Below are 22,668 nucleotides of genomic sequence, written 5' to 3'. Positions count from 1 at the left end.
GCAGCCCCAGCCTGTTCCTCATTGAGAGGCAAGAATGTTCATTTCCATCACCCGCCACGGGCATCATTTCTGAGCGCGCTGTCGCCATAAGGAGGCCAGGTTTCTGAGATGCCTCAGACGCAAAAGCCACCGTGTGCTGCCAGGACTGCCCAGTTATGCAGAACTTTACCCTCCTTCCCACATAAAATGAGCCTCCGCTCCACTCTCTGCTGAGGCTGATCCCAGAACAATGATGGGCACAGGTGACCCAGCTGATAGCAGATACCCCCACCATGCCTCCCCCCAACCCATGTATTTGAATTTATGGGTGGTCTTTGAAATTTCAGAGCACAAAAGGTGACACCAGAGAGCAGCAGGTGGCCTGGGCCCAGGCAGCAGACCTTGGTTTCGGTCAACAGGCGAGGGAGGGAGGTGGCCTGCTAATGCAGCTGGGTGGCCTGCTCTGGGGGGCTCTCCCCGAGCCCGGGCCATCCTTACCAAGGCGGCATGCACCCCAGTGTTGCCATCCACCTCTCGAGCTGCAGGCCACGAACCAGCTCACAGCTCTGTCTCACTGTGCCTGAGGACCCAGGAGCCAGAGAGCGAGTCACGGGGCCTGGGGAGGAAGACTCCAAGTCCACTTTGAGGCGGACAACAGGGCGACAAAGCCAGCTAGAGTCAGGGCTGGGCTCACTCCTACTGCTTACAAGGAAGAAGCCTCCATTTTAGGAGAGGAAAATGTAGGGGAAAAGGTTCAGGTAAAAATATGTCACCAACATTTCCAGGCAAAGTCTGCCAGTTTCACAAGATAAGGAGACAGGAAGAGCCGGCTCCCCTGGATGTCCCCAGACCCAGCGCGGCCCATAGCTGCTCCCCTGGGGCCACCTCAGGACCTGACCAGTCCTGCTTAGAAACCATGTACACCCCAGAAATTGGCCTTGAAACAGGACAGGGAGCTGTCCAACCAGCCCCTGGCCCAGGGCACAGAAGTGCTGAGGGGCTGTCCGCCCAGAGGCCTAAGCACTGATGGAGCCCGATCCTGTAAGGACAAAGCTGAGATTTGATTTCATCTCCATGGGGACAGGCCCTGGCTGCAGCTTCAGAGTCTCTCTGCCGCCCTCTAGTGACAGAACTGGGGCGCAGACTGGAGACACATACTTTCCCTTTTATGGAGTGAAGACTGGCCAGCTTGGCTGGGTCCAGCAGATGCTGATGTCACAAGGGGTAGTGCATGACGGACTGAGCCCGGGAGGAGAAATGTGGGCACCCTTCTTCCGGCCAGCGCAGGAACAAATATTGATTGGTCCATGTGACAGGGACGGATGTTGGCTTGAGTCTGAAGCCACAGACTGCTTAGGTACAGGCGGTGCCCATGCAGGTAAACTGCCGTGGGGGCAATGAGTCCTGCTGGCCCTCCTTCCACGGGGCCTCCCTTCCATCTGATGCTCCCCTCCCTTTGCAGAGGCTAATCAGGGTTGCCTGCCGCCCTGGCGTCACCCTTACTGCCCTGTCCTCAGGGGGATCAGTGCACCGGCCTCCAAACCTGCCAGCAGCCCACGGAGGATTACAGGCCTCCAGATCATCTCAGACAGTCAGTGTGTGTGTGCCTCACACATCATTTAGAAGATCGGATCAGGAATAAACAGAACTCTGGGCAGACCGATAGGCAGTAAAGACATTGAAGCAGGAATCAAAAACCTTCGACAAAGAAAAGCCCAGGACCAGACAACTTTACTGCGAATTCTACCACAAACATTTAAAGAACTATGTGTGACAACTATACTTTAATTAAGAATTTTAAAAATTTTAAAAAGAAATAACACCAATCCTCCTCAAACTCCCCCAAAAATAGAAGAGGAGGGAGCACTTAAAAACTCATTTTACAAAGCCAGCATTATCCTGACACCCAATCCAGACAAGGACACCACAGGGAAAGAAAATTACAGACCAATATCCCTGATAAGCATAGATGCAAAAGTCCTCAACAAAATATTAGCAAACAGAATTCAGCAATACACTGAAAAGATCATACACCATGACCAAGTGGGATTCATTCTATGGTGCAAGTATGGCTCAACACATGCAAATCGATCAATGTGGTATGATACATCACATAAACAAAATGAAGGATGAAAGTCATATGAACATCAATATATTCAGAAAAGCATTTGACAAAATCCAACATCCATTCATGATAAAAACACTAGACAAAGTGGGCAAAGAGGGAACTAACCTCAACATAGTAAAGGTCACATATGACAAGCCCACAGCTAGCATTAAAGTCAACGGTGAAAAGTTGACAGCTTTTCCTCTAAAATGAAGACCAAGACAAGGTTGCCCACTTTCACCACTTTTATGCAAACATAGTACTGGAAGCTCTCACCACAGCAGTCAGACAAGGAAAAGAAATAAAAGGCATCCAAATTGGAAAGGAAGAAGTAAAAATGTCACTATTTGCAGATGACTTGATACTATATAGAGAGAACACCAAAGATTTCACAAAAAAACAAACAAAAAACTATTAGAACTGATGAATGAATTCAGTAAAGTTGCAGGACACAAAATCAATGTACAATTAGCAGTTTTGTTTCTATACACTAGTAGCAATCTATCATAAATAGAAATTAAGAAAACATTCTCATTTCAATTGCATCAAACACCTTAAAATATCTATGAATAAATTTAAAAAAGGAATTGAAAGATCTGTACAGTGAAAATTATATGACATTGATGAAAAAAACTAAACAAATAGAAAGCTATTCTGTGCTCATGGATAGGAAGAATTAACATCATTAAAATGTCCATGCTACCTAAAGCAATCTATAGATTCAACGCAATCCCTATCAAAATACCAATGGAATTTTTCACAAAAATAGAACAATCTAAAATGTATATGGTACCACAAGGCACTGAATAACCAAAGCAATTTTGAGCAAGAAGAACAAAGCTGGAGATATCACACTACTTGATTTCAAACTATACTAAAGGCTACAGTCATCCAAACAGATTGGTATCAGCAGAAAACAGACACACAGATCAATGGAATAGAAAAGAGCCCAGAAATAAACCCACACATATATGGTCGATTAATTTCTGACAAAAGAGCCAAGAATAAGGAAAGGACAGTGATTTCAACAAATGCTGTTGGGGAACTGGACAACCAAAATTACAAGACTGAAACTGAACCACTATCTTATACCATACACAAAAATTAACTCAATGAGTCAAGGACTTGAAGGTAAGGCCTGAAACCATAAAACTCCTGGAAGAAAACATAAACAGGAGGCTCACTGACATCAGTCTTGGTGATGATTTTTTGGATTTGACACCAATAGCATAGGTAACAAAACCAAAAATAAACAAGTGGGACTGCATAAAGCTAAAAAGCTTTTGTACAGCAAAGGAAACCATCAATAAAATGAAAAGACAAAGTATGATATGGGAGAAAATATCTGCAAATCATATATCCAATAAAGGGTTAGTATCCAAAATATATAAATAACTCCTACAACTCAACAGCAAAACAACAATCCTATTTAAAAATGGGCAAAAGATCTGACTAGACATTTTTCCAAAGAAGACATACAGATGACCAATAGGTATAGGAAACATTGCTCAACCTCACTAACCATCAGAGAAATGCAAATAAAAACCACAATGAGATACCACCTCACCCCAATCAGAATGGCTATCATCAATAAATCAACAAACAACAAGTGCTGGCGCAGATGTGGAGAAAAGGGAACCCTTATGCACTGTTGGTGGGATTGCAGATTGGTGCAGCCACTATGGAAAACAGTATGGAGGTATCTCAAAAATTTAAAATAGACCTACTTTATGACCCAGCAATTCCACTCCTGCGTATTTATGTGAAGGAAAGAAAAACACTAACTTAAAAAGATATCTGAACCCCTATGTTATTGCAGCATTTTCCACAATAGCCAAGATATTGGAAGCAACCTGCATCAATAGCTGAATGAATAAAGTGGTACATACATGCAATGGAGTATTACTCAGCCATAGAAAGAATGAAATCCTGTTATTTGTGACAACGTGGATGGACCTAGACAGCATTGTGCTGAGTGAAATAAGACAAACACTGTAGGACCTCATTTATATGTGAAATCTGAAGGAAAAAAAACTGAACCCATAGCTACAGAGAACAGATTGGTAGTTGCCAGCGGGAGAAATAGGTGAAGGATTCAAAACAAAATAAGTCCTGAGGACATAAGACACAACACGGTGAATACGGTTAACACTACTATACCATCGTCCGCGGAGGACACGGTTCAAGTCCCCCAGTGTATACCTGAAACCACGAATAACACTAACCCTGTATATTCTGTTTTTATCTATACGCATTTCTATACTACTGCCTTTTCACTTACAGGAAGTACTTAATGGCTTCTCTTGGGTGTATCCGAATCAGCGTCACCACTCTTGCACTTTGGGGCCATTATGAAGTAAAATAGGGGTGCCTTGAACAAGAGCTCTCTGATAGATAGCACCACAGTTGATGTCATGACTGAGAGGGCTATGAAGTGAGCAATGGGTGGGAGCGTCCACGGCGTGAGACGCTGGCGGCAGGGATGAGGCACCCCCCAAGCTGGATGGGGTGGGGGAGTGCAAGATAGTATAACGCTACTTAGAATGGCACACGATTTAAAACTGAGGAATTGGTTACTTCTGACATTTTCCATTTAATATTTCTGGACTGCAGTTCCCGAAGCCACAGAAACTGAAACCTCAGACGAGGGGGCTGTTGTATTGTACATGTACAGTGAGGCCTCAGTCACCGAGCTCGATCGGTCCCGGAAACTCACGTTACGTGAAACAACATAAGGTAGCCCGGTTTCCCCCAGGTAACGGACAGGAACACAAGTCCCCACGACATTATGTCACAGAACCATCAGCAAACGTCTAAATAGAGACCCAAACACTTCTACTGGTAAACACTGAAGTAAACCTCAGCTGCCCATACATTTAAGGGAGACGACTAAAAACAAGTAAGATCGTCATTTCCCACCTGCTCCTCCCAGCACAAGGTCAAGGGTGCCGGAGCCGTCATCGGGGGCTCAGGGTGCAGATGGGACCCAGCCTGGACAGGAAGGGACGCCCGTCCACCGCAGGGCCGCTCACACCCACACTCACTACACGGGTCAATGCAGACACCTGTTCACCTCACGCGCACGTCTAGGGGACGTGGGAGGACCCCGGGGTCCCCAGAGAAAACCCCCACAGACACCCCACACAGTGGCCCCCGACGGGAAGCAGTTCTTATCGTGAAACCACGATGAACAAAACGAAGTCACTCAGGGATTTGAAAGCTGTTAAGACAACTGTGTGTGACTATGTGAGGTGACGGAAGATGACTAGACTTGTCAGTTATATCCCACAACGTTCACAAACGTGGAATCATTCCGTCACACGCAACGGTAACACTCATCACTTGTGACTGAGAAAAGGAACCCTTTGGTTCCACCTCTTAGGAAACGGAGGGTCCCTGGGAGCACCCACCGCCGCCACGACCGCCGGGCCTGCGCCAGCCCCCATCACATGCAGGGCCTGCCCCACTGAGGACACGTGACTTCCGGTCGGGCTGGTCGCCCCCTTCCCCCTCTCGCCGCTGCCACCCCTAGGGCTCCCGAAACGACGCCATTGCGCCTGTCCCTCAGGCCGGTGCTTCACCGAATCCCCACAAAGATGGCCCCTCACCTGCCGCGACGGAGCCCGCGCCGGCCTGCTTGTTCCTGACGGGAAGGCTCGGGACACGCGGTCGCCTGTCTGTCTGTTGGCAGCTGTTTGTGTTGTTGACGGTCCAGACAGCAGGTTTGGGAGCTCCAGGCTGCAGGGCCCTGGCCTGGGGACCCGCCGCGACAAGGACTGGACTCGACGTGCGAGTGCGGCCCTGAAGGAGCGAAGGCTGCGGACACAGCCCACTGACCGCCAGGACCCGGCTGACCCGCCTCTGCGGGCCTCAAGCCGCTCAGCGCGCGCGGGAAACCTGTGCGCCTGCGTGCGCGCCTATGTCCTGCGTGCGCGTGCGTGTGCGCTCGCGAACACGTGCCCTGCGTGTGCGTGCGTGCGCAGCGACTGTAGCCGTCTCGGACGGACTTGGGCGGGGCGGAGGGGGCTCACAACTGCGTTTCACCGTGCGGTGCGGGACGGCAAGCCCGGATGCCCGTCTTCACCCGCTGGGGTTCGCAGCGAGTCGGGCGGCCCGCAGCCCGAGCTCCCGCAGCAGCCCAGGTGGTCCGACGGAACTGGCCTCGGAGAGCCCCAGCGCTGTGCCACCCTGCGACAAACGGAGCAGCGTGGTCCCGGGAGGACAGGGCAGCAATGGGCACGCGGCTCCTTGGAAGGCCGCTGTGGCACCCTAGTTTCAGGGCATGGCCCATCCACTGGCATAATCGACATGAAAACATAGAAGCATGCTTTAAATATTTAGAAACTATTTTAAACATTTAAAAACTGTTTTTTACATATTCGCTGTCGAAGGGCGCTGCAACAAGGGCCCAAAATCCAGGTCGCTCTATCAAGTTGAGTGAGGGTTACTGCGTGATGACAGCCTATATTTTCATGGGTTTCTGGTGCATGAAAACCCTCCAAAGAGGGCCGGCCGGGTGGCTCAGGCGGTTAGAGCTCCGTGCTCCTAACTCCCAAGGCTGCCGGTTCAATTCCCACATGGGCCAGTGGGCTCTCAACCACAAGGTTGCCGGTTCGATTCCTTGAGTCCCCCAAGGGATGGTGGGCAATGCCCCCTGCAACTAAGACTGAGAGGATAACAACTTGACTTGGAAAAAAGTCCTGGAAGTACTCACTGTTCCCCAACAAAGTCCTGCTCCCTTCCCCAATAAAATCTTGGGGGGGGAGGAGTGGAAAAACTCCAGAGAAATGGATAGATGGGGTGAGATGGGCTGGAAACCAGGAGAGAAACCATGTGACACAGTTGACACAGAAGTTTAGAAACTGAGCTAAAATCTGGTGTTTGTGCTTGGCTCCCTGGCTCTCTATAGTACTTTCATTTCCTTAAAGTAAATGAGTCTGAGAGCAAAACCAGTGCAAGCCACACCCTTCACATTTTAAACTGGTTTTGAATATTTTTAACATTCAAAGCTGACAGGGAGGCTCCTGAGAGAGAAGATGTGCCAGATACTCTCGGGGTAGGGCCACAGGCTAAGCAGTGTCACCAGCTGTCTGCATGGACGAGCCTTTTCATTTTCTAGTGGGCTTGTTTGATCCTGTGAAATGGGTAGGGGTGGCTGCTTAGGTTCAGTTTAAAGACAAATTCGCAAAGGCTCAGTGGGATAAGACTTGTCCCAAATCTTACTCAGCAACGGACCACAATCAGTGGTGGGGCTGGGGTCTGAACCAGCAGTGATGGCTGAAGGAAACGAAGTTCAATACACAAAAGCTAATTGTTTCCATACACTAGCGATAAATAAGAAATTGAAAAGATGTCTCATCGACAATAGCTTTGAAATATGAAATGTTGAGGGATAAATTTAATAGAAGATGCACAGGACCTTGCATTAAAGTTACGAAACTTCACTGAGAGAAATTAAGGAGACCTCAGTAACCCGTCAGGAAACTCAGTAATAACACGAAAACAGCACAGCTCACCACCGGCCACCGGGGACCCTGGGACAATCAACTTGTCCCAACTTGAGGCCTGCTGGGGCTTAGCTACAGGCCCCCAGCCCATGACAGCGTGGGCCTCTGGGAGCAGTGCTCCCTAATGTTAGGTAAATCATATGAAATCGCTGACATTCGACCAGTTTTTACTTCCAAAAATGGCCATTTCAGACGGTTTAACCAAATATAACTCAAAGAATGTATACATGTGACCAGGACTTGGGTGTGCAGACATGTGTGAGCTGCAAGGGACAGCGGTGGCTATAATTATTCCATAGGGGTAGCTGAGAAAAAGGCAGTAAGAATGAGAGCTGTGAGCCTATCATCTGAAATGGGGCTGCAGTGGCCCCAGGATCTCATCAACCACTGTGTTTGCCAGGAGACCTCATGGGGGAGGCAGGAGGCAGGGACTTGGGTCCCTTCCAAAACACCCATCAACCTGTCTAAATAAGCTGGTTCTCTTCCATATCGAGAACAACATAAAGCTTTTTGGGATGAAATTGACGAGGTTTTCACTATAGGAGGAAGAGAGACTAAGAGTGCCAAGGCATTATTTACAGCAGCAATCCTGAGTCAAAAACAAGTGTGAGAAGCTTGTAAAACCAATTTGAGCAGAGCAGGCAGGAGAAGTCCCTGGTGACACCAGCTCCCGCCCAAGGATAGGGCTGTGCCTGCAGACCCTTCCTGCTCCCTGGAAGCACTGCTGCAGAGGCACTGGGCTTCCGTTGTTTTGTGTAAATGTCAATGTGAGCTGTGGGTAGCCTACGCCCATGCCCTGTGGCTACTTGACTTGTGACAGCAGGAGATGGCACCCTGAAGCAGCAGGTATTGTGAGAAAAACAAAGCCACTGCCCCAGCCAGGGTCTGTCTCCGGCTGGGCTGTCCTCAGCGGCTATTACTGCCCAAAGGACACTGGCTATCGGCCTGAGTTTAAAAGGAAAGAGATCAGAACAGTCCTCCTGGGCAGTGTGGAGGCCAAGAAAGGGCCCCTTTGTGATGCCTGGACATGGTGAAACATTAACGGCTTTACACAACAGTGGCTGGCACCGGGTTTTGGAAGACAGAGCTGTGGCCTGGACCCGGAGACTCTGCTCCCTCCCAACCCTGACGACTATTCTCTAGGAGGAAATATTGGGCATATTTAGAACTGGTCTCATCAAGGACACCTTGATACTCCAGGTTGCCAAATCCAAGGGACACACACTGCTCCAGCCTTTCAGGGCCTCAGAGAGTCCCCTCACGCCACTCCCCTCTGCTTTCCCACTGGCTGGCCTGCCAGCCTTTCTCTGGATCTTTCCTCTGTCTTCTCTCCTCCCTCCTTGGAGCTCTGAGTTAAGGTACCACTTGTCTGTTGGACACCATATTCCACTGTGCTTGCAGGGGCCTCACAAAGTTAAACGATCCAGGACAGAACTCTTGTGCCCCACTCTATCCAGCGTGTTCCATCCACTCTTCCTCCTCTCAGTGATGTATCACCAGCGGTGCACTAATGTGCTTCAGCCAGGAACTTGTGGATTTACAGGGGGGACACAATGAACCTGACAAGCTCAGCGACTAAAAGTAACCACCCAGGATGGTGTGACAATAAATTCCTAACCGGGCAGGCCATAGCGGGGAGTCACACCCCAGGCCTGCGGCTTCTTTAGCAAAGGTCAGTCTCTACCTTAAGGAGCCCTGTGCACTGTTCTTGTAAATCTAGGATAACCTACCTCCGAAACGTCCAAGTAATTTTCTCTCCCAACCCCTCTGGGCACAGCCTCGGCACCAGAGGAGACCACAGAGCCCGTCACTGTTTTTTTGTCCCTCGAAGTGCTTGAATGTTAATTACTAGCCACCCGGCACCCACCCGTGTAAAAGAAGTGTGCACCTCTCGGATCCTCGATATTTCCCTGCTTTGCTCTCTGGGGCCTCCTTCATCTGCCCCCAGTGAATTTCATGTACCTTCTTTATACCGTCTCCTTCGATTCTAAACATATGAAACAAGCTGCAAAACTGCTCTTCCCCGGAGCAGCTGCTCAGTCCTTTAAGATGTTGCTTCCTGGAAATTGTGCTCAGTTTGCTCAAATGAAGTCATAAATTTTTACAGGTTTGCACAAAGTGAATTTACCTTTGATGACTTCCTTCCCTCCTATCTCTACGCAGTCCATCTGTCACCCAGAGGCTGTCCTTGAGCGACGGCAGAGAGTCCGGCCACGCGTCTCCACTCCTGACCCCTCCCCTCCATTCCACTTCCTAAGAGGCAGCAAAAATGACCTTCTTATAACATAAGTCGCTTCATTCAACATTTATTCACAAAACCTTTTAAAGGACTTTTTAAACAGTTCCAGGCCCTGGGGAAACAGCACAAAGTATACCCCCCAAGACCCCTCTGTGCCCTAATGGAGTGTGCATTTGAGGGGAGGTCAGCTGACTGCAAACAAGACACACGGATACATCCTGTCAGATGGTGGCTGGGACAGAGGAAAATGCAGCAGGAAGGGTGGGCGGGTGGGACCGGATCAGGGAGGCTGGGTAGAAATGAGCCTCTGCTGTCACACAGGTAACTGCAGGACTGTGCGAGGGGCGCAGGGCTGAGGCCCAGCACTAGTCCGGTCATGCCGGTCATTGCAGGAAGTGGGCCCTTGGGTGGTTCTGAACAGGGCTGAGGTCACAGGGCACTTTGGCAGCTGTGTGAGAAAGTACGGGAAGGCCAAGCATAAGAGCCACAGTCACTGCATTGATCCAGAGGCAGGTCCTGATGTGGGGGAGAAAGCAGTCAAGGGGGAGGCTCTGGTTTGGGGCCCATGGAGTGACCGGTGGGGCTGCCACCGCCTGAAGAAAACACACTAACACACAGTCAGAAATCCAGCTGTGTCATCTTTTAGACGTCCACGCACTAACAGCGAGCTCACAGTTCAAGGGAGAAGTCGGGGTCACGTGGAACTTTAGTGGTCTTCAGTGTGCAAGTAACAGTGTTTGGGACAACTGCTGAATCATCAATACATGAATGAGTTCTGAGATGCCCATTGTGGGCTGGGCCGCCCTCCAGAGACAGGGAGACAGAGGCATATATGCACCCAAGGCCCGTGGAGTTCAAGGCCAAAAGCAAGTAAACAGATGAGATGAAATACAAAATCAAATTGGACAGAATGAGGTGACTGGATGGACTCAGGTTCAGGCTCTGTGAAGGGCCCAGAAGTGAACTGGGTCCAAGGGGCAGGAGGAGCAGTCACTGAGGAGGGAGGGCGGTTCCAGGCTCAGGAAGTACCCAGGTGGGGCAGCTGGTGTGAGGGGAGCAGGCAGAGGCCCACTGCATGGAGTCATGCCAGCCACAAACTTGGGAAGCTCACGGCGAGGGGCCCGAGGCTACCTTAAACCAGGGAGCACCAGGGAACGCCAGGGAGTGCCATGTAATGCCAGGGAGTGCCAGGGAGCGCCAGGGAACACCAGGGAGTGCCAGGGAACGCCAGGGAGTGCCAGGGAATGCCAAGAGGGTCCCTCCGGCCTGTGTGGAGGAGCGGAGAGTGACGGGATTGGTTGGTGGCAGCCAGTGAGGAGGTGCTCATCTGGTGACCATGGCCAGGCAGGGTGACGAGAGGGTTGGGGCATCTAATGAAGGAAGAGGTGATAGGAGTGTTGATAAATTAGACATGGGGAAGAGGAAATGGGGAGGTACTGGTGCCAGCTGAGGGTGTCTTGTGGAAACAACGGGTGCACTCTGGGTGTAGTGAGTCTGAGATACAGACCAAATTCAGATGGCTACGTCACGTGGGCAGTCAGGTACACCGCCCTGGACTCAGGGCTGCCTACGTTGGGATAGCCACAGCGTCCAGTGGCGAGCTGGTGGTCACCGCCCTCTTCCTAACCAAGTCCCAATGTGTCCAGTGCCCACGCCTCCCTGGCCCTATCTCAGACCTAACCAGTCCAGAAGGCTGTCACTGGTTCCAGAATAGACATGGGTCCCACTCTAACCATGAGATGTGAATTTACTGGTGGCTTGGCATAATCCTAACTGCCACACAGAAATCCCCTCCTCTCGCTGGATGTTATTTAGCATGGCTACATGCAGCACCCTGCTCCGTCTGAAGACGAAACTGACCCTAAGGTGGCAGCATGGATGCCTGGGGACATGTTGAGGTTCCCCTTCAGTGACATACGTTTTGTTGTTGCTGACCCGAGGGGCTGTGGAATTAACTTGCATTTTGAAGAGGACTGGTCAGGGAACTGCAGGAGACTGCCCTGGAGGAGTGCGCAGACAGAAAGGAAGGGATGTCTTGGCCGGCCGCTGGCCCAAAGACAGAAAGCATATGGTGACAAGCTGTGCACCGCCCCCAAACAGGCCCGACCAGTGGACGCACACAAGTGCATCCACGTTGAGCCTACCGTGTTTCCCCAAAAATAAGACGTAGCTGGACCATCAACTCTAATGCGTCTTTTGAAGCAAAAATTAATATAAGACCCGGTCTTATTTTACTATAATGTAAGGTCGGGTATAATATAACATAACATACATAACAATAGTATAATATAAATACTAGGTCTTATATTAATTTTTGCTCCAAAAGATGCATTAGAGCTGATGGTCCAGCTACGTCTTATTTTCGGGGAAACACGGTACACCAGCCAATGCCCACGTATGACTATCATTTTAAACCAGTGACTTTGGGGGTGGTTATGTGGAATAGCAATGAACACATCCCCCTATTTGTCCCCAAATCTCCTAGGCCAGCACTGCACGTGGAGCATACATGCTCAATAAATATTCCATTAACTTAACAAATATTTATTGAGCAGCTACTATGTCACAGGACACAATGGTGATCCAGATGGACTTAACTAAGTCTGCCTTCATGGAGCACATTTAATCATCACTGGCAAGTCTGCAAATGCTGGGTGTGTGGCACTTCCGGTGTCAGCAAGGAAACAGAGCCGTAGACAGGACAGCACGAGAGCGTACATGGAGATGCACTGTACATGGCAGTGCTGAGTCACAAGAACGGCACATCACACATCAGGGGAAACAAGGAACTAATTAGCACGAGACATGGGAAAAAGGAACTTTCTATATGACAAAAAGTAAAGTCGTGCTCTTACTTCAGACCATCGGCGCACATACACATCAAGCAATTCCAGATGGACTGACGACATATACACATGAAAGATTATCTTTATGACTCTGGAGTAGGGAAAGACTTCAAACACAAGACCAAGACACTCAAACCAGAAAAGAGAAGACTGACAAATTTAACTACATAATAACTAAAAACTGTAAGATACTCTAAAATAAAGTTAGGGTAACTGGTAGAGACTGAGAGAAAATATTTGTAACATATATAACAGACAAAGAATAGCCGGAACAGATAAAGAATACAGTAAGAAAACGATAACTTTGTAGAGAAATGAGAAAAGGATATGAACAGGCAATTCATAGAAAACCAGTCAACTCACAACTAACTGGACCATCTGTCCACTAAATCAGTAACATTAGTAAGAAGCGTCATCCACGTCCAGCCTGTTACTACTGCTCGTGTCACCATTATTCAGGGATAAGTCAATGACTTGGGTTTTGAGGCTCACCTCTGGTCTGAAATTCACAGGTCCCCAATACCAACTGTGAGCGACTTTATGGAGACATCTCCTGAGACGTGGCCCTTTAACACAAGAGACGAGAAGCTGACGCAGGGGTGGAGACCTCTGTGGTAACTCGGGTGTACCGACGGCTGGCTCCGTCAGGAGTACGCACTGCTGTTCCTGCTGCTCTGAGGACATAAATATCAAGCTGACCAGGGAGAACCCTCACACTACGGACAAGACACACAGGCCCCGAGAAGCCTCGTGACCGACACACAGGTTGGAGGAGACACGGATTTCATTCTCATGTACACGACAGGAGCAAAAAATTGTTTTTTAAAAAGATGCATTCTTGAAGAAAACTTTAATTTAAAAAAATCAAAAGAAAAACTGAACAGTGCCTAAATCTTTATTTTTCATAACCTACATTTTTTTCAAATTAGACAGTTTTACACTGAATGACACAAAAGGAAACTTAAATTACCAATAGTTTACACATAAGCTTGATTCCAGTCTTAATGAACAAAACAGAACAGAAACAACAGCCCTCAAGAAAGCGTGCACGCCACACCCCGCGCTGTGAACTGGCAGCTGCCGGCTCTCCCTCGGTCTCCGATTGTCTGCTGCTCTGGGACCCAGCCCACGGCTCACACCTTCCTCAACTGCCGGCCTCAGGACAAACGACTACAGCTGGTGACAAACCATTGCTGCTGTAGTCGCATCAATGCGACTACAGGAGGGCCTGATCACAAACATCATGACACTAAGTCTTAAAAAGTAACTACGCTACCTGCACCTCATGTCTGGAGAAACGGGGCCAGATTCCTACATTTCCAAACGGTAAGCATCGTCACACAGTTGTACAAGTTAAAATGGCATTTGTGACTGCTGTATCTGATTCTACACCTCGAAGGACTGCTGGGGGAAAGGAAAGAGTGACATTTTAAAAAATGTACAAAAGCCACATACTACTGCTGCGTGTGACAGAGCTGCCATCTGTGTCACAGCTTCCTATTGTGCCAACCCCCATTCTTGTCTGTGAATGGAAACCTCAGAGTAGTATCAGAAAGGTGGTTTTTTGGACATTAGACAGCTATTTGGCATATCCCCTTTGCTTAATTAAAAAGGATACTGTAAGACTCACGCCAGGGCAAGGTTCTGAATGCTAGGCTGGGGCTGCAGGAGCCCTCAGGGAACAAGCTGGTCAGCGGGAGCTCTAGCTGCCCAGCACGCCCCCGCCTAAGGGAAAGAGCTTTGTCCTTCAGTGACCTGGGATGACAGAGGCGACAACATCCACTCCCCCCACCAGCAAACGTTGCGGCCCTAAGGAGTTCCTAGGCTCAGAGCATGTCTCTCCCACTCTTTACAGTGCTCACTAGTTTGGGTGGGAGAGGTGATTGTTTCTTCCTTTTGCCGGCTGTCTCCCTCGCAGGCTTCTGCGGACGGACCGTGGCGCTGTGTGCACTTGGAGGTGAGCACTTGGCTGCGCTGGGCTGAGCCCTCCCCGCAGGGTGACTTTCAGTAGTAGCTTATTTCTCACTTCCCCTGAGGATCCTGCCAATTCCTGCCTTCAGCTATACTCCGCACCCCTCACACCAGCTCTGATTAGCACATATTTACATACTTGAAGGAAGAGCGTGAACACATCAGAGGCTTTCATGAGACTGTCTGTTCCCCTTTTGCAGCAGCAAAGAGGCAGAATCAGTTCAACACACCAGTTTAAGAGGGAAAAAAACCCCAACAAATTAAAATGATACTCAAACCACAACATTTAGTTTATCTACATTCAGGTCAATAGCAACATTTATAATATATCGATATTTTGTATCAGATTTTCTCTTTAGGGTACCTTTAATATGTTCTCAGTATTTACAACTGTACAGGCGAAGCACACTCTCCCAAGTGCACACATTTAACAGCATGGACCATCTGCATCCCAGGATTTCCAACAAGCTGAGAAAAGGTCAGCTGTGTGAGATCGTCAGCTGTACTGCAAGCACGCCGCTAGTTCTCGGGTGCCCGCCGAGGAACTGTGACCCACTCACGCCAACCCAGGGCCGGTCTCCAGAGCTCTACGCTGTCTTATACAAAAGTTAAGGCAAAGTCATTTTCAAGTTTAAATAAAATTCAAGTCTTTAAATATTGGATGGAAATAATTTTTTTAAAAAAACCCTCAGTCTTGTTAAATAACATTTTGTGGAATAAACTGTATGGTTACATGTAGCATGAAATATCCTTATTTTAGTGGCTGCTGCTTATTACACTCAAAGGAGAAATTTAGGCATTTTAAAAGAAAATAATTTATATTTACCTTTATCACAAACCGCTAGCTTTAGAGCAGGCGTGTTCAGAGTGCAGCACTTCCAGGAGGGGCCGCCGAGACCCTGACCTTGGAGGTCCGGAGCGGGAATTCTCATCTCCCCCACTACCGGGCACCCAAATCATTCTCCCACAGTCAGGGGATGTCTGCACCACTCCACTGCCGACGCAGGGCGCAGAGGTTCGGGAAGGTGCCCAGGGGAGCCGGCTAACACAGGGGAGATGCAGGAGGGGGGCGGGCCCCCAGCCCTCCCGCCAGCTCGCGGAGCAAGACAACACCAGGGTACAATTTTGGGGTCACATGTCAGTGGACGACACAGTTTATGTTCTCATTTAAGTTCTATTCACAATGTGCTTTGAATTTATCTTACACAATAGCCACTTGAGAAAGGAGTGAGGAGCTGGTTACTCGCTTGCAGTGCATCAAAACAAGGTTTCGGGCTCTCGTGGAGCTCTCTGACCAGTAGATCAAAGGCAGTTGCACTCTTTATAAAAAGCTACCATCACCTGATTCTGAATGACAGTCACACTCGGGGCCAGGGTGCACCTGATCTGGCTGTCCCCTCTCCAGGCTGCACCCCACAATATCACCTCGTGCCCTCATCCCACAGTCCTCGGCCTCGCCATCAGGCTGCACATCGTTAGAGATATGCACTTGCTAACCAGGTATTTTAAAAAATGAAGTAGCACAGTTCCACTTAATTTAGAAAAACTCACTATTTATAGCTTGCATTCATAACCACATGGAGGCATAATAAAAAATATCAATTTGTTAGGATAAATGCATTTTCTATCCTGAAAAAAAATCAGACTTATGCATCACCTCCAGTTAAGCACCAACCTAAAATAAGGTTTATATTAATTAAATCCTGAAAAATAGATTTTTTTTCCAAGGGGGGGGGGAATCCGACTCATAGAAGTGACTTGCAGGCATCTCAGAGCCTCGTCTACACTGCAAGCTCCTAACCAGCGGCTCATTCTCGGCGCCGAGGGGGACGGTGCTCAGCTGTGGTGACCTCAGCTCCTCGCAGCCCCAGACCTGGCCGCTTACTGCGGGGACCTGGGTGGCGTGCTCTGTTCTCTGTGTGGACGCTTCCCTACAGACGGGCCCGGCAGCCTCCTCTGGTCTCTGGGTGGCCCCGGGCTGGCCTTGGTGGCAGGGGGCTCTTTCTCAGAGAGCTGCTTTTCTCCCTTCCCACAACCGACAGCGTTTGGCTTTTGTTCTTTCGGGGGCTGCAATGGGGAGGATGGAGGTTCTCTACTGGTCCTCTGGCAAATCTCCGCATAGCTGGGTTTTCGCAGTTCCTGGAAAAGACACAGTTCTGGGATTACAGGCAAAACATGATGTCCCAGCGGCAATGGATGAAAATACCGCTGTCATACAGTAAAGGTAACACACATTTCCAGCTACAACCAAAGTTCCACATTCAGAAGCATTTTTAAATACTTCATAAATTTCAACAGTGCAGTTTCCCCTGCAGCATAACTTCCCTCCCAAGAAACTCTAAAAAGATCTTGTAAACAGAAGTAAGACCAGGAGAGGAACTGGTATGTGGAGTGCTGACCGAACTCCTCGAAACTTGACGTGTCCGAACACTGTGGAGGCCCTGGGGATGCCTGAGGAGGCTGGGGCCCCAGGAGGCAGCCGGGAGCAACACGGCTCGCGGCAGGGCCCAGCCATCGCTGATGAACCAACTTGAAAATGCCTTTCAGAAACTTTTCACTCATTGCAAACTACAGAGGGCTGGTGGTATGGGTTCAGAGAAGGAAGACAGAATTAAAAACTCTGAAAACAAATTAACAGGGTTTTCAGGTAACTGGAGTTATGATGGCTAAGTGACAGAAGGGAACATTTAAAACTATTTCAGCTCCATGAACCATTCGGTAACTTAAATAATTTTTCTTTAAGAATTCGACCTGGTGGACAGTAAGGGTTTAACTCCGAATTTAAACAACAAAAGCTCACCCAAGATCAATGGGAGAACACAACAAATCAGAATGAAACGGGCTGGATCCTGCCAGGGGAGGGAGTGACAGCATGTGCTCAGCGAGCACGGGTCCTCTGGGAACAGAAGCTGGAGTCTCGTGACTACTCAAAAGGACAACCTCGCTCAACTGACACTGACACGGAGAGCCCAGGGCTGCGGCAGCAGAAGTGACTGGGCACTGGCAGAATCACTGAGATGCCCAGGCGACTGGCAAGGTGCACATGCGAATGCCCGCCCACGGCTGGCCCGAGGGGAGCCCAGCGCCCTGGTACCTACCGGGCTGACACCGTTCACCTGCACCGATTTACTGGCGGTGGCAGTCGGGGCGGAAGGGAGTCTGTCCGCACTTGGCGCTTCCCTTGGCTTCTCCACCACCTTGGGGTCCCTGTGAGAAGGCCATTGACATGTGAATGTCCCACTCATCGGCCATGCCAGAGCGTCAGGATGCAGCAGCAGGACGGGTACTTACTCAGGCAGGTGGGCAGGGGAAGGGGCACGCTCGTGGGCCGCCGACAGGGTGCATGGGGCCGGTCCTGGGGGCTCCCTGGGGGTCGCTGAGGGAAGAGTGCTCACACCAGCGTCTGTGCTGAGGCTCTGAAAACAATGGGAGTCACAGTTTCATGGTTGGGGAGAGCAGCGTGCATCACACATGTCACTATGATGTACAACATGGCAACAACGGTACTGACCGCCCGGCCTGTCCTCCTCCGCAGGCCCTGGGGCGCCGAGTGGGCAGAATGCCAGCACGCTGGCAGGAAACGACCCAGGTCTGTCCTCCCTGCAATCATGTCAGTGGGCCTGCTTCTGTGCTCCCATCCTATTATCTGCAAGCTGGTTTTCCCAAAGGAACAACTATCAAAACCATCTATTCTCCCAACACCCACCCCAGTCCCCGCACAGCCTGCCACAGAGCAGACATGCAGATATCCACTAAATGTGGAATTCCACACAATCAATGAAAGGCAGAACTATCGACACCTCCAAACTGGCAAAGTTAGGAGTGTCTTGAGGTGGGTGGCAGGTGCTAACAGCTTCCCCACCTGAATTGACACACCACTTCTGGAAGCAATGTGTTGTTAACTATCCCAATTCCACAGGGGAGGAAACTGAGCTCAGAATGTTTAAGTTAATCATGTGTGGCCACAAGGCAGAGACCTGACACCAGATGTCCCCACTCCAGTCACCGACCCCAAGCAAAGTGATAGCTCATGCATGCACCGTCTTCTTCATGACGTGTAAGTAACAAAAATGGCAGGAAAGCAAATAAATAATTGGAAGTGAGACTGAGTACAAAAAAACAACATTCTTAAAATTTTACTTTTCAAAGCAAACAGCTCAGAAGTGAACCGGAGAGCTGCTGGGGGAGAACGGCACCACCTAGCATGTTTCCCCGAAAATAAGACTTAGCCGGACAATTAGATCTATTGTGTCTTTTGGGGCAAAAATTAATACAAGATCCGGTATTATATTATAACATTATAATTATATTATATATTATGTTATATTATTATATTATACCTGGTGTTATATTATTTATATTACATTACATTACATTACATTAACCTGGTCTTATATATTATATTAGACCCAGTAAAATAAGATCGGGTCTTATATTAATTTGTGCTCCAAAAGACGCATTAGAGCTGGTTGCCCAGCTAGATCTTATTTTCAGGGAAACACGGTACAGCCCTCAATGACAACCCTCGGCGGGAACCCACGCGTGTCGCCCCAAGAGGCAGCACCTACAAGAGTTCCTGCTCCGGGTAATGGGAACATGGGTCGGGGGCCAGACCCTGGCAGGCCAGGGACCCTACACTCCTGCACAGCCGCCTCTCCCATCCCTGCCAGCCCTGCAGAAGCTGCTACACGTACCCCACCAAGAAGCAGTGACACAGGCGGGGACCTGGCCATGGAACCAGCCTGACTTTGGAGATTAGCAATTCTTTCTCCAAAAGAAATTTTACAGACACTGAAAATGTAAAAAGCAGTAGTTGCTGTTTTTAAAGAGCACGGAGGCTAGATTGTTCTGCCCACTGCTGGGGGGAGTAAAGTCAGTCTGAAAACTAGAATTCATGACCTTTAAAATGCACTGACTCTCCCACATCACTCTATGAGGCACTTATAACTCAGAAATGACTGCACCAGACAAGCCGAATTTAATGTGACTGCTACCATGGCCTTGTGGGTTACAAGCAGGAGCAGCAGGTACAGACCAGCATGAAGAGGCATGAACACAGGCTTTATAAAGCCCATGTGAGCCCTGACCAAGGCCCCTGAGTGCAGAGTCTGGGGGCATCCTTCCTCACTCCAGAGGCTGGATATTCACTCCTAGAGGTGGCAGCGGTGGATTTCCACAAGAAAAGACACAGGGATTACTGCTGGCAGCAGCACACAGCCTACATACCACGGTAACTGCAGCGGACCCCAGAAGGAGCATTGGTAACCACGCCGGGGAACCACCCCGGGGAGTAAGGCAGCCAGTCTGGCAGCCTAGAGTCCACCAAAAGCCGCTGGTATCATAGGAACGTTACCTCAGGCTTCTATGCTACTTCTGGCATAATTCAGATTTCTCTGCTTTAATCTTCTGACTCATAAAATAAAAGCAGATCCCAAAGAGCAACAGTGAAAACGCAGCCTGAGTTTCTGGGTAAGAAACTGTCTGCACTGCTCACTATGGCCCACATCTGTCTCTCTGACCTTGGCAGGCAGGGAACTAAGAGACTACAGCCTGGGTTCAACTCAAAATCTGTGTGGTCTCTGCAAATCACTTACCCTCTGAGCCTCTTCTGAGTGAGGAAAAAACCCACGTGTGTAAAGAGCTCGGCCTACCGCCAGATAGGAAATCGACGCCCAGTGATGTTACTGACCACTCGGCATGTGACATGGGTCTTACCCTTTCTTTGGACGCGCCTAGGAGCAAGCTAGACAGCCTGTTCTCAAACAAGTCATCGGCCTTCAAGTGGCCCGCGGCGCCGGGCAGCGGGGGGAAGTTGGACAGCCCCAACTCGAAGCTCGGGGATGGAGGCTTTGGTGGCGTCGGAGACTGAGTCTGACTCCTCTGAAAGAGAACAACACCGCAAAGTCGCACAAGTGTAGGCAGGATGGTGCTAAGACACACAGCAGAAGCAAGGCAGTCATCTGTTCGCTAACTGGTTTCTGCATCTGTCTTAAAGAAAGAATAGGTAATCCGACCACACCAACACTTCACCACCTAATCAGAGGTCCCTGATGAGGCAACTTCCACCACCAAGAGCAGAGCCCCTACCGTATAAAGCTTGGCCCTCAAGGCTGCGACTGGACACCGTCACACAAGCCGTGCGCACCTGCTTTCCTACCACCTGTCGCCCACCCAGGCCGGGTAGGCCACAGTATGCAGCTGAGAGCAGCAAAGGGTTACGCAAGGAAGATGCTGCTGAACAACTGGCCCACGCTGTCAAAACTGAGAGCAGCCCGAGTCTAGGCATTAACCTGTTCATGTCCAGACAAGTTTCGTGGTATCAAAGAATATTTGTAATCTATGAAGTATGATAAAAAAATACGGTGAATGTTTAAATTAAAAAAAAAAGTATTACAGTGAAAAACACATTGCCATTAATACCCCTCACAATGTTCCCCCTTGCTTCAAACACACTTATCCCATCGTTCTTGCCACTTTCTGAGGCAGTTCTGGAAGTCCTCTTTCACGAGTGTCTTTAGTTGTGCTCTTGTGGCTGCCTCGATGTCCTGAATCTATTCAAAACATTTACCTTTCATGGTCATTTTGATCTTGGGGAAGAGCCAGAAGTCGCACAGTGCCAGATCCGGTGAATAAGGTGGATGAGGACACACCGTAATGGTTTTGTTTGACAGAAACTGCTGTACCAGAAGCGATGTGTGACCGGGAGACTTTCCGTTGTGATCACAAAATATGGTGACTGCTGCTGCTGAGTGCCACCCATCGGAAAGGCAGGGATATTCAATATGGGAAGTGGCGTGTCAAACCTTAGTAACAGTATGTGACAAGTTTCATCTTGTTTGGTGCCGTCAGTAGGGTGTGAGCCATGGTTGAGAGAAGGTGTGTTTTAAAGTGTGCCGTAAATCATCCTCCATCATGACAACGCTCCAAGTCACACATCACTTCTGGTATACGGCAATTTCTGTCAAAAACATTACACTGTGTCCTCATCCACCTTATTCACCGGATCTGGCAACATGTGACTTCTGGCTCTTCCCCAAAGTCAAAATGATTCAGGACATCAAAGCAGCTATGACAGCACAACTAAAGACACTCACAAAAGAGGACTTCCAGAACTGCTTCCAAAAGTGGCAAGAACGATGGGATAAGGGTGTTTGAAGTGAGGGGGAGTATTTTGAGGGGGATTAATGGCAATGTGTCTTTTACTAAAATAAATTTTTTCTAATTTAAACATTCACTGTATTGTTTGATCACACCTCGTAAAAGAAATACAAGCCATAAAAGTCCACCCTGGAAACACTTTGTATTTTTAATCACTGTGTAAAAAACACGGTATTGGGGGCTGGCCCCGGGGCTCAAGCGGTTAGAGCTCCGTGCTCCTAACTCCGAAGGCTGCTGGTTCGATTCCCACATGGGCCAGTGGGCTCTCAACCACAAGGTTGCTGGTTCAATTCCTCGAGTCCCGCAAGGGATGGTGGGCAGCGCCTCCTACAACTAAGATTGAACATGGCACCTTGAGCTGAGCTGCCGCTGAGCTCCCAGATGGCTCAGTTGGTTGGAGTTCATCCTCTCAACCACAAGGTTGCCGGTTCGACTCCCACAAGGAGTGATGGTGGGCTGCGCCCCCTGCTACTAGCAACGGCAACTGGACCAGGAGCTGAGCTGCGCCCTCCACAACTAAGACTGAAAGGACAACAACTTGAAGCTGAACGGCACCCTCCACAACTAAGATTGAAAGGACAACAACTTGACTTGGAAAAAAGTCCTGGAAGTACACACTGTTACCCAATAATGGCCTGTTCCCCTTCGCCAATAAAATCTTTAAAACAACAACAACAACAACAAAAAAAAAACCACATGGTACTGGATAAGAGATTATCACACTCCCTGACTTCAAGAAGGTAAACTACAGAACAACATCCAAGTGTAAACCATAAGCCGAAGATCGCAAGAGAAGGGCAGTGATATAATTTTACTGGAAAACTATAGTCAACCTGCTTCAATAAGCCAGAAGTCATTCTG

General features: G+C 49.1%; 1 protein-coding gene across 1 annotated transcript in view; it reads right to left on the bottom strand.

The window, feature by feature from the left end:
- Window positions 1–13,557: 13,557 nt before the first annotated feature.
- Window positions 13,558–22,668, bottom strand: part of LARP4B (La ribonucleoprotein 4B) — a 71,441-nt gene continuing 62,330 nt past the window's right edge. The window contains exons 15-18 of the mRNA XM_081055156.1: window positions 20,365–20,529; window positions 17,941–18,065; window positions 17,748–17,856; window positions 13,558–16,788 (exon numbers count right to left, since the gene is read on the bottom strand). Of these exons, the coding sequence (XP_080911282.1) occupies window positions 16,531–16,788; window positions 17,748–17,856; window positions 17,941–18,065; window positions 20,365–20,529 (657 nt within the window). The 3' untranslated portion in view covers window positions 13,558–16,530. The remainder of the gene's footprint in view (window positions 16,789–17,747; window positions 17,857–17,940; window positions 18,066–20,364; window positions 20,530–22,668) is intronic.

This window comes from Rhinolophus hipposideros, assembly GCF_964194185.1.
Source record: "Rhinolophus hipposideros genome assembly, chromosome: 1".
NCBI lineage: Eukaryota > Metazoa > Chordata > Mammalia > Chiroptera > Rhinolophidae > Rhinolophus > Rhinolophus hipposideros.
This window is presented reverse-complemented; position numbering and strand designations above follow the sequence as displayed.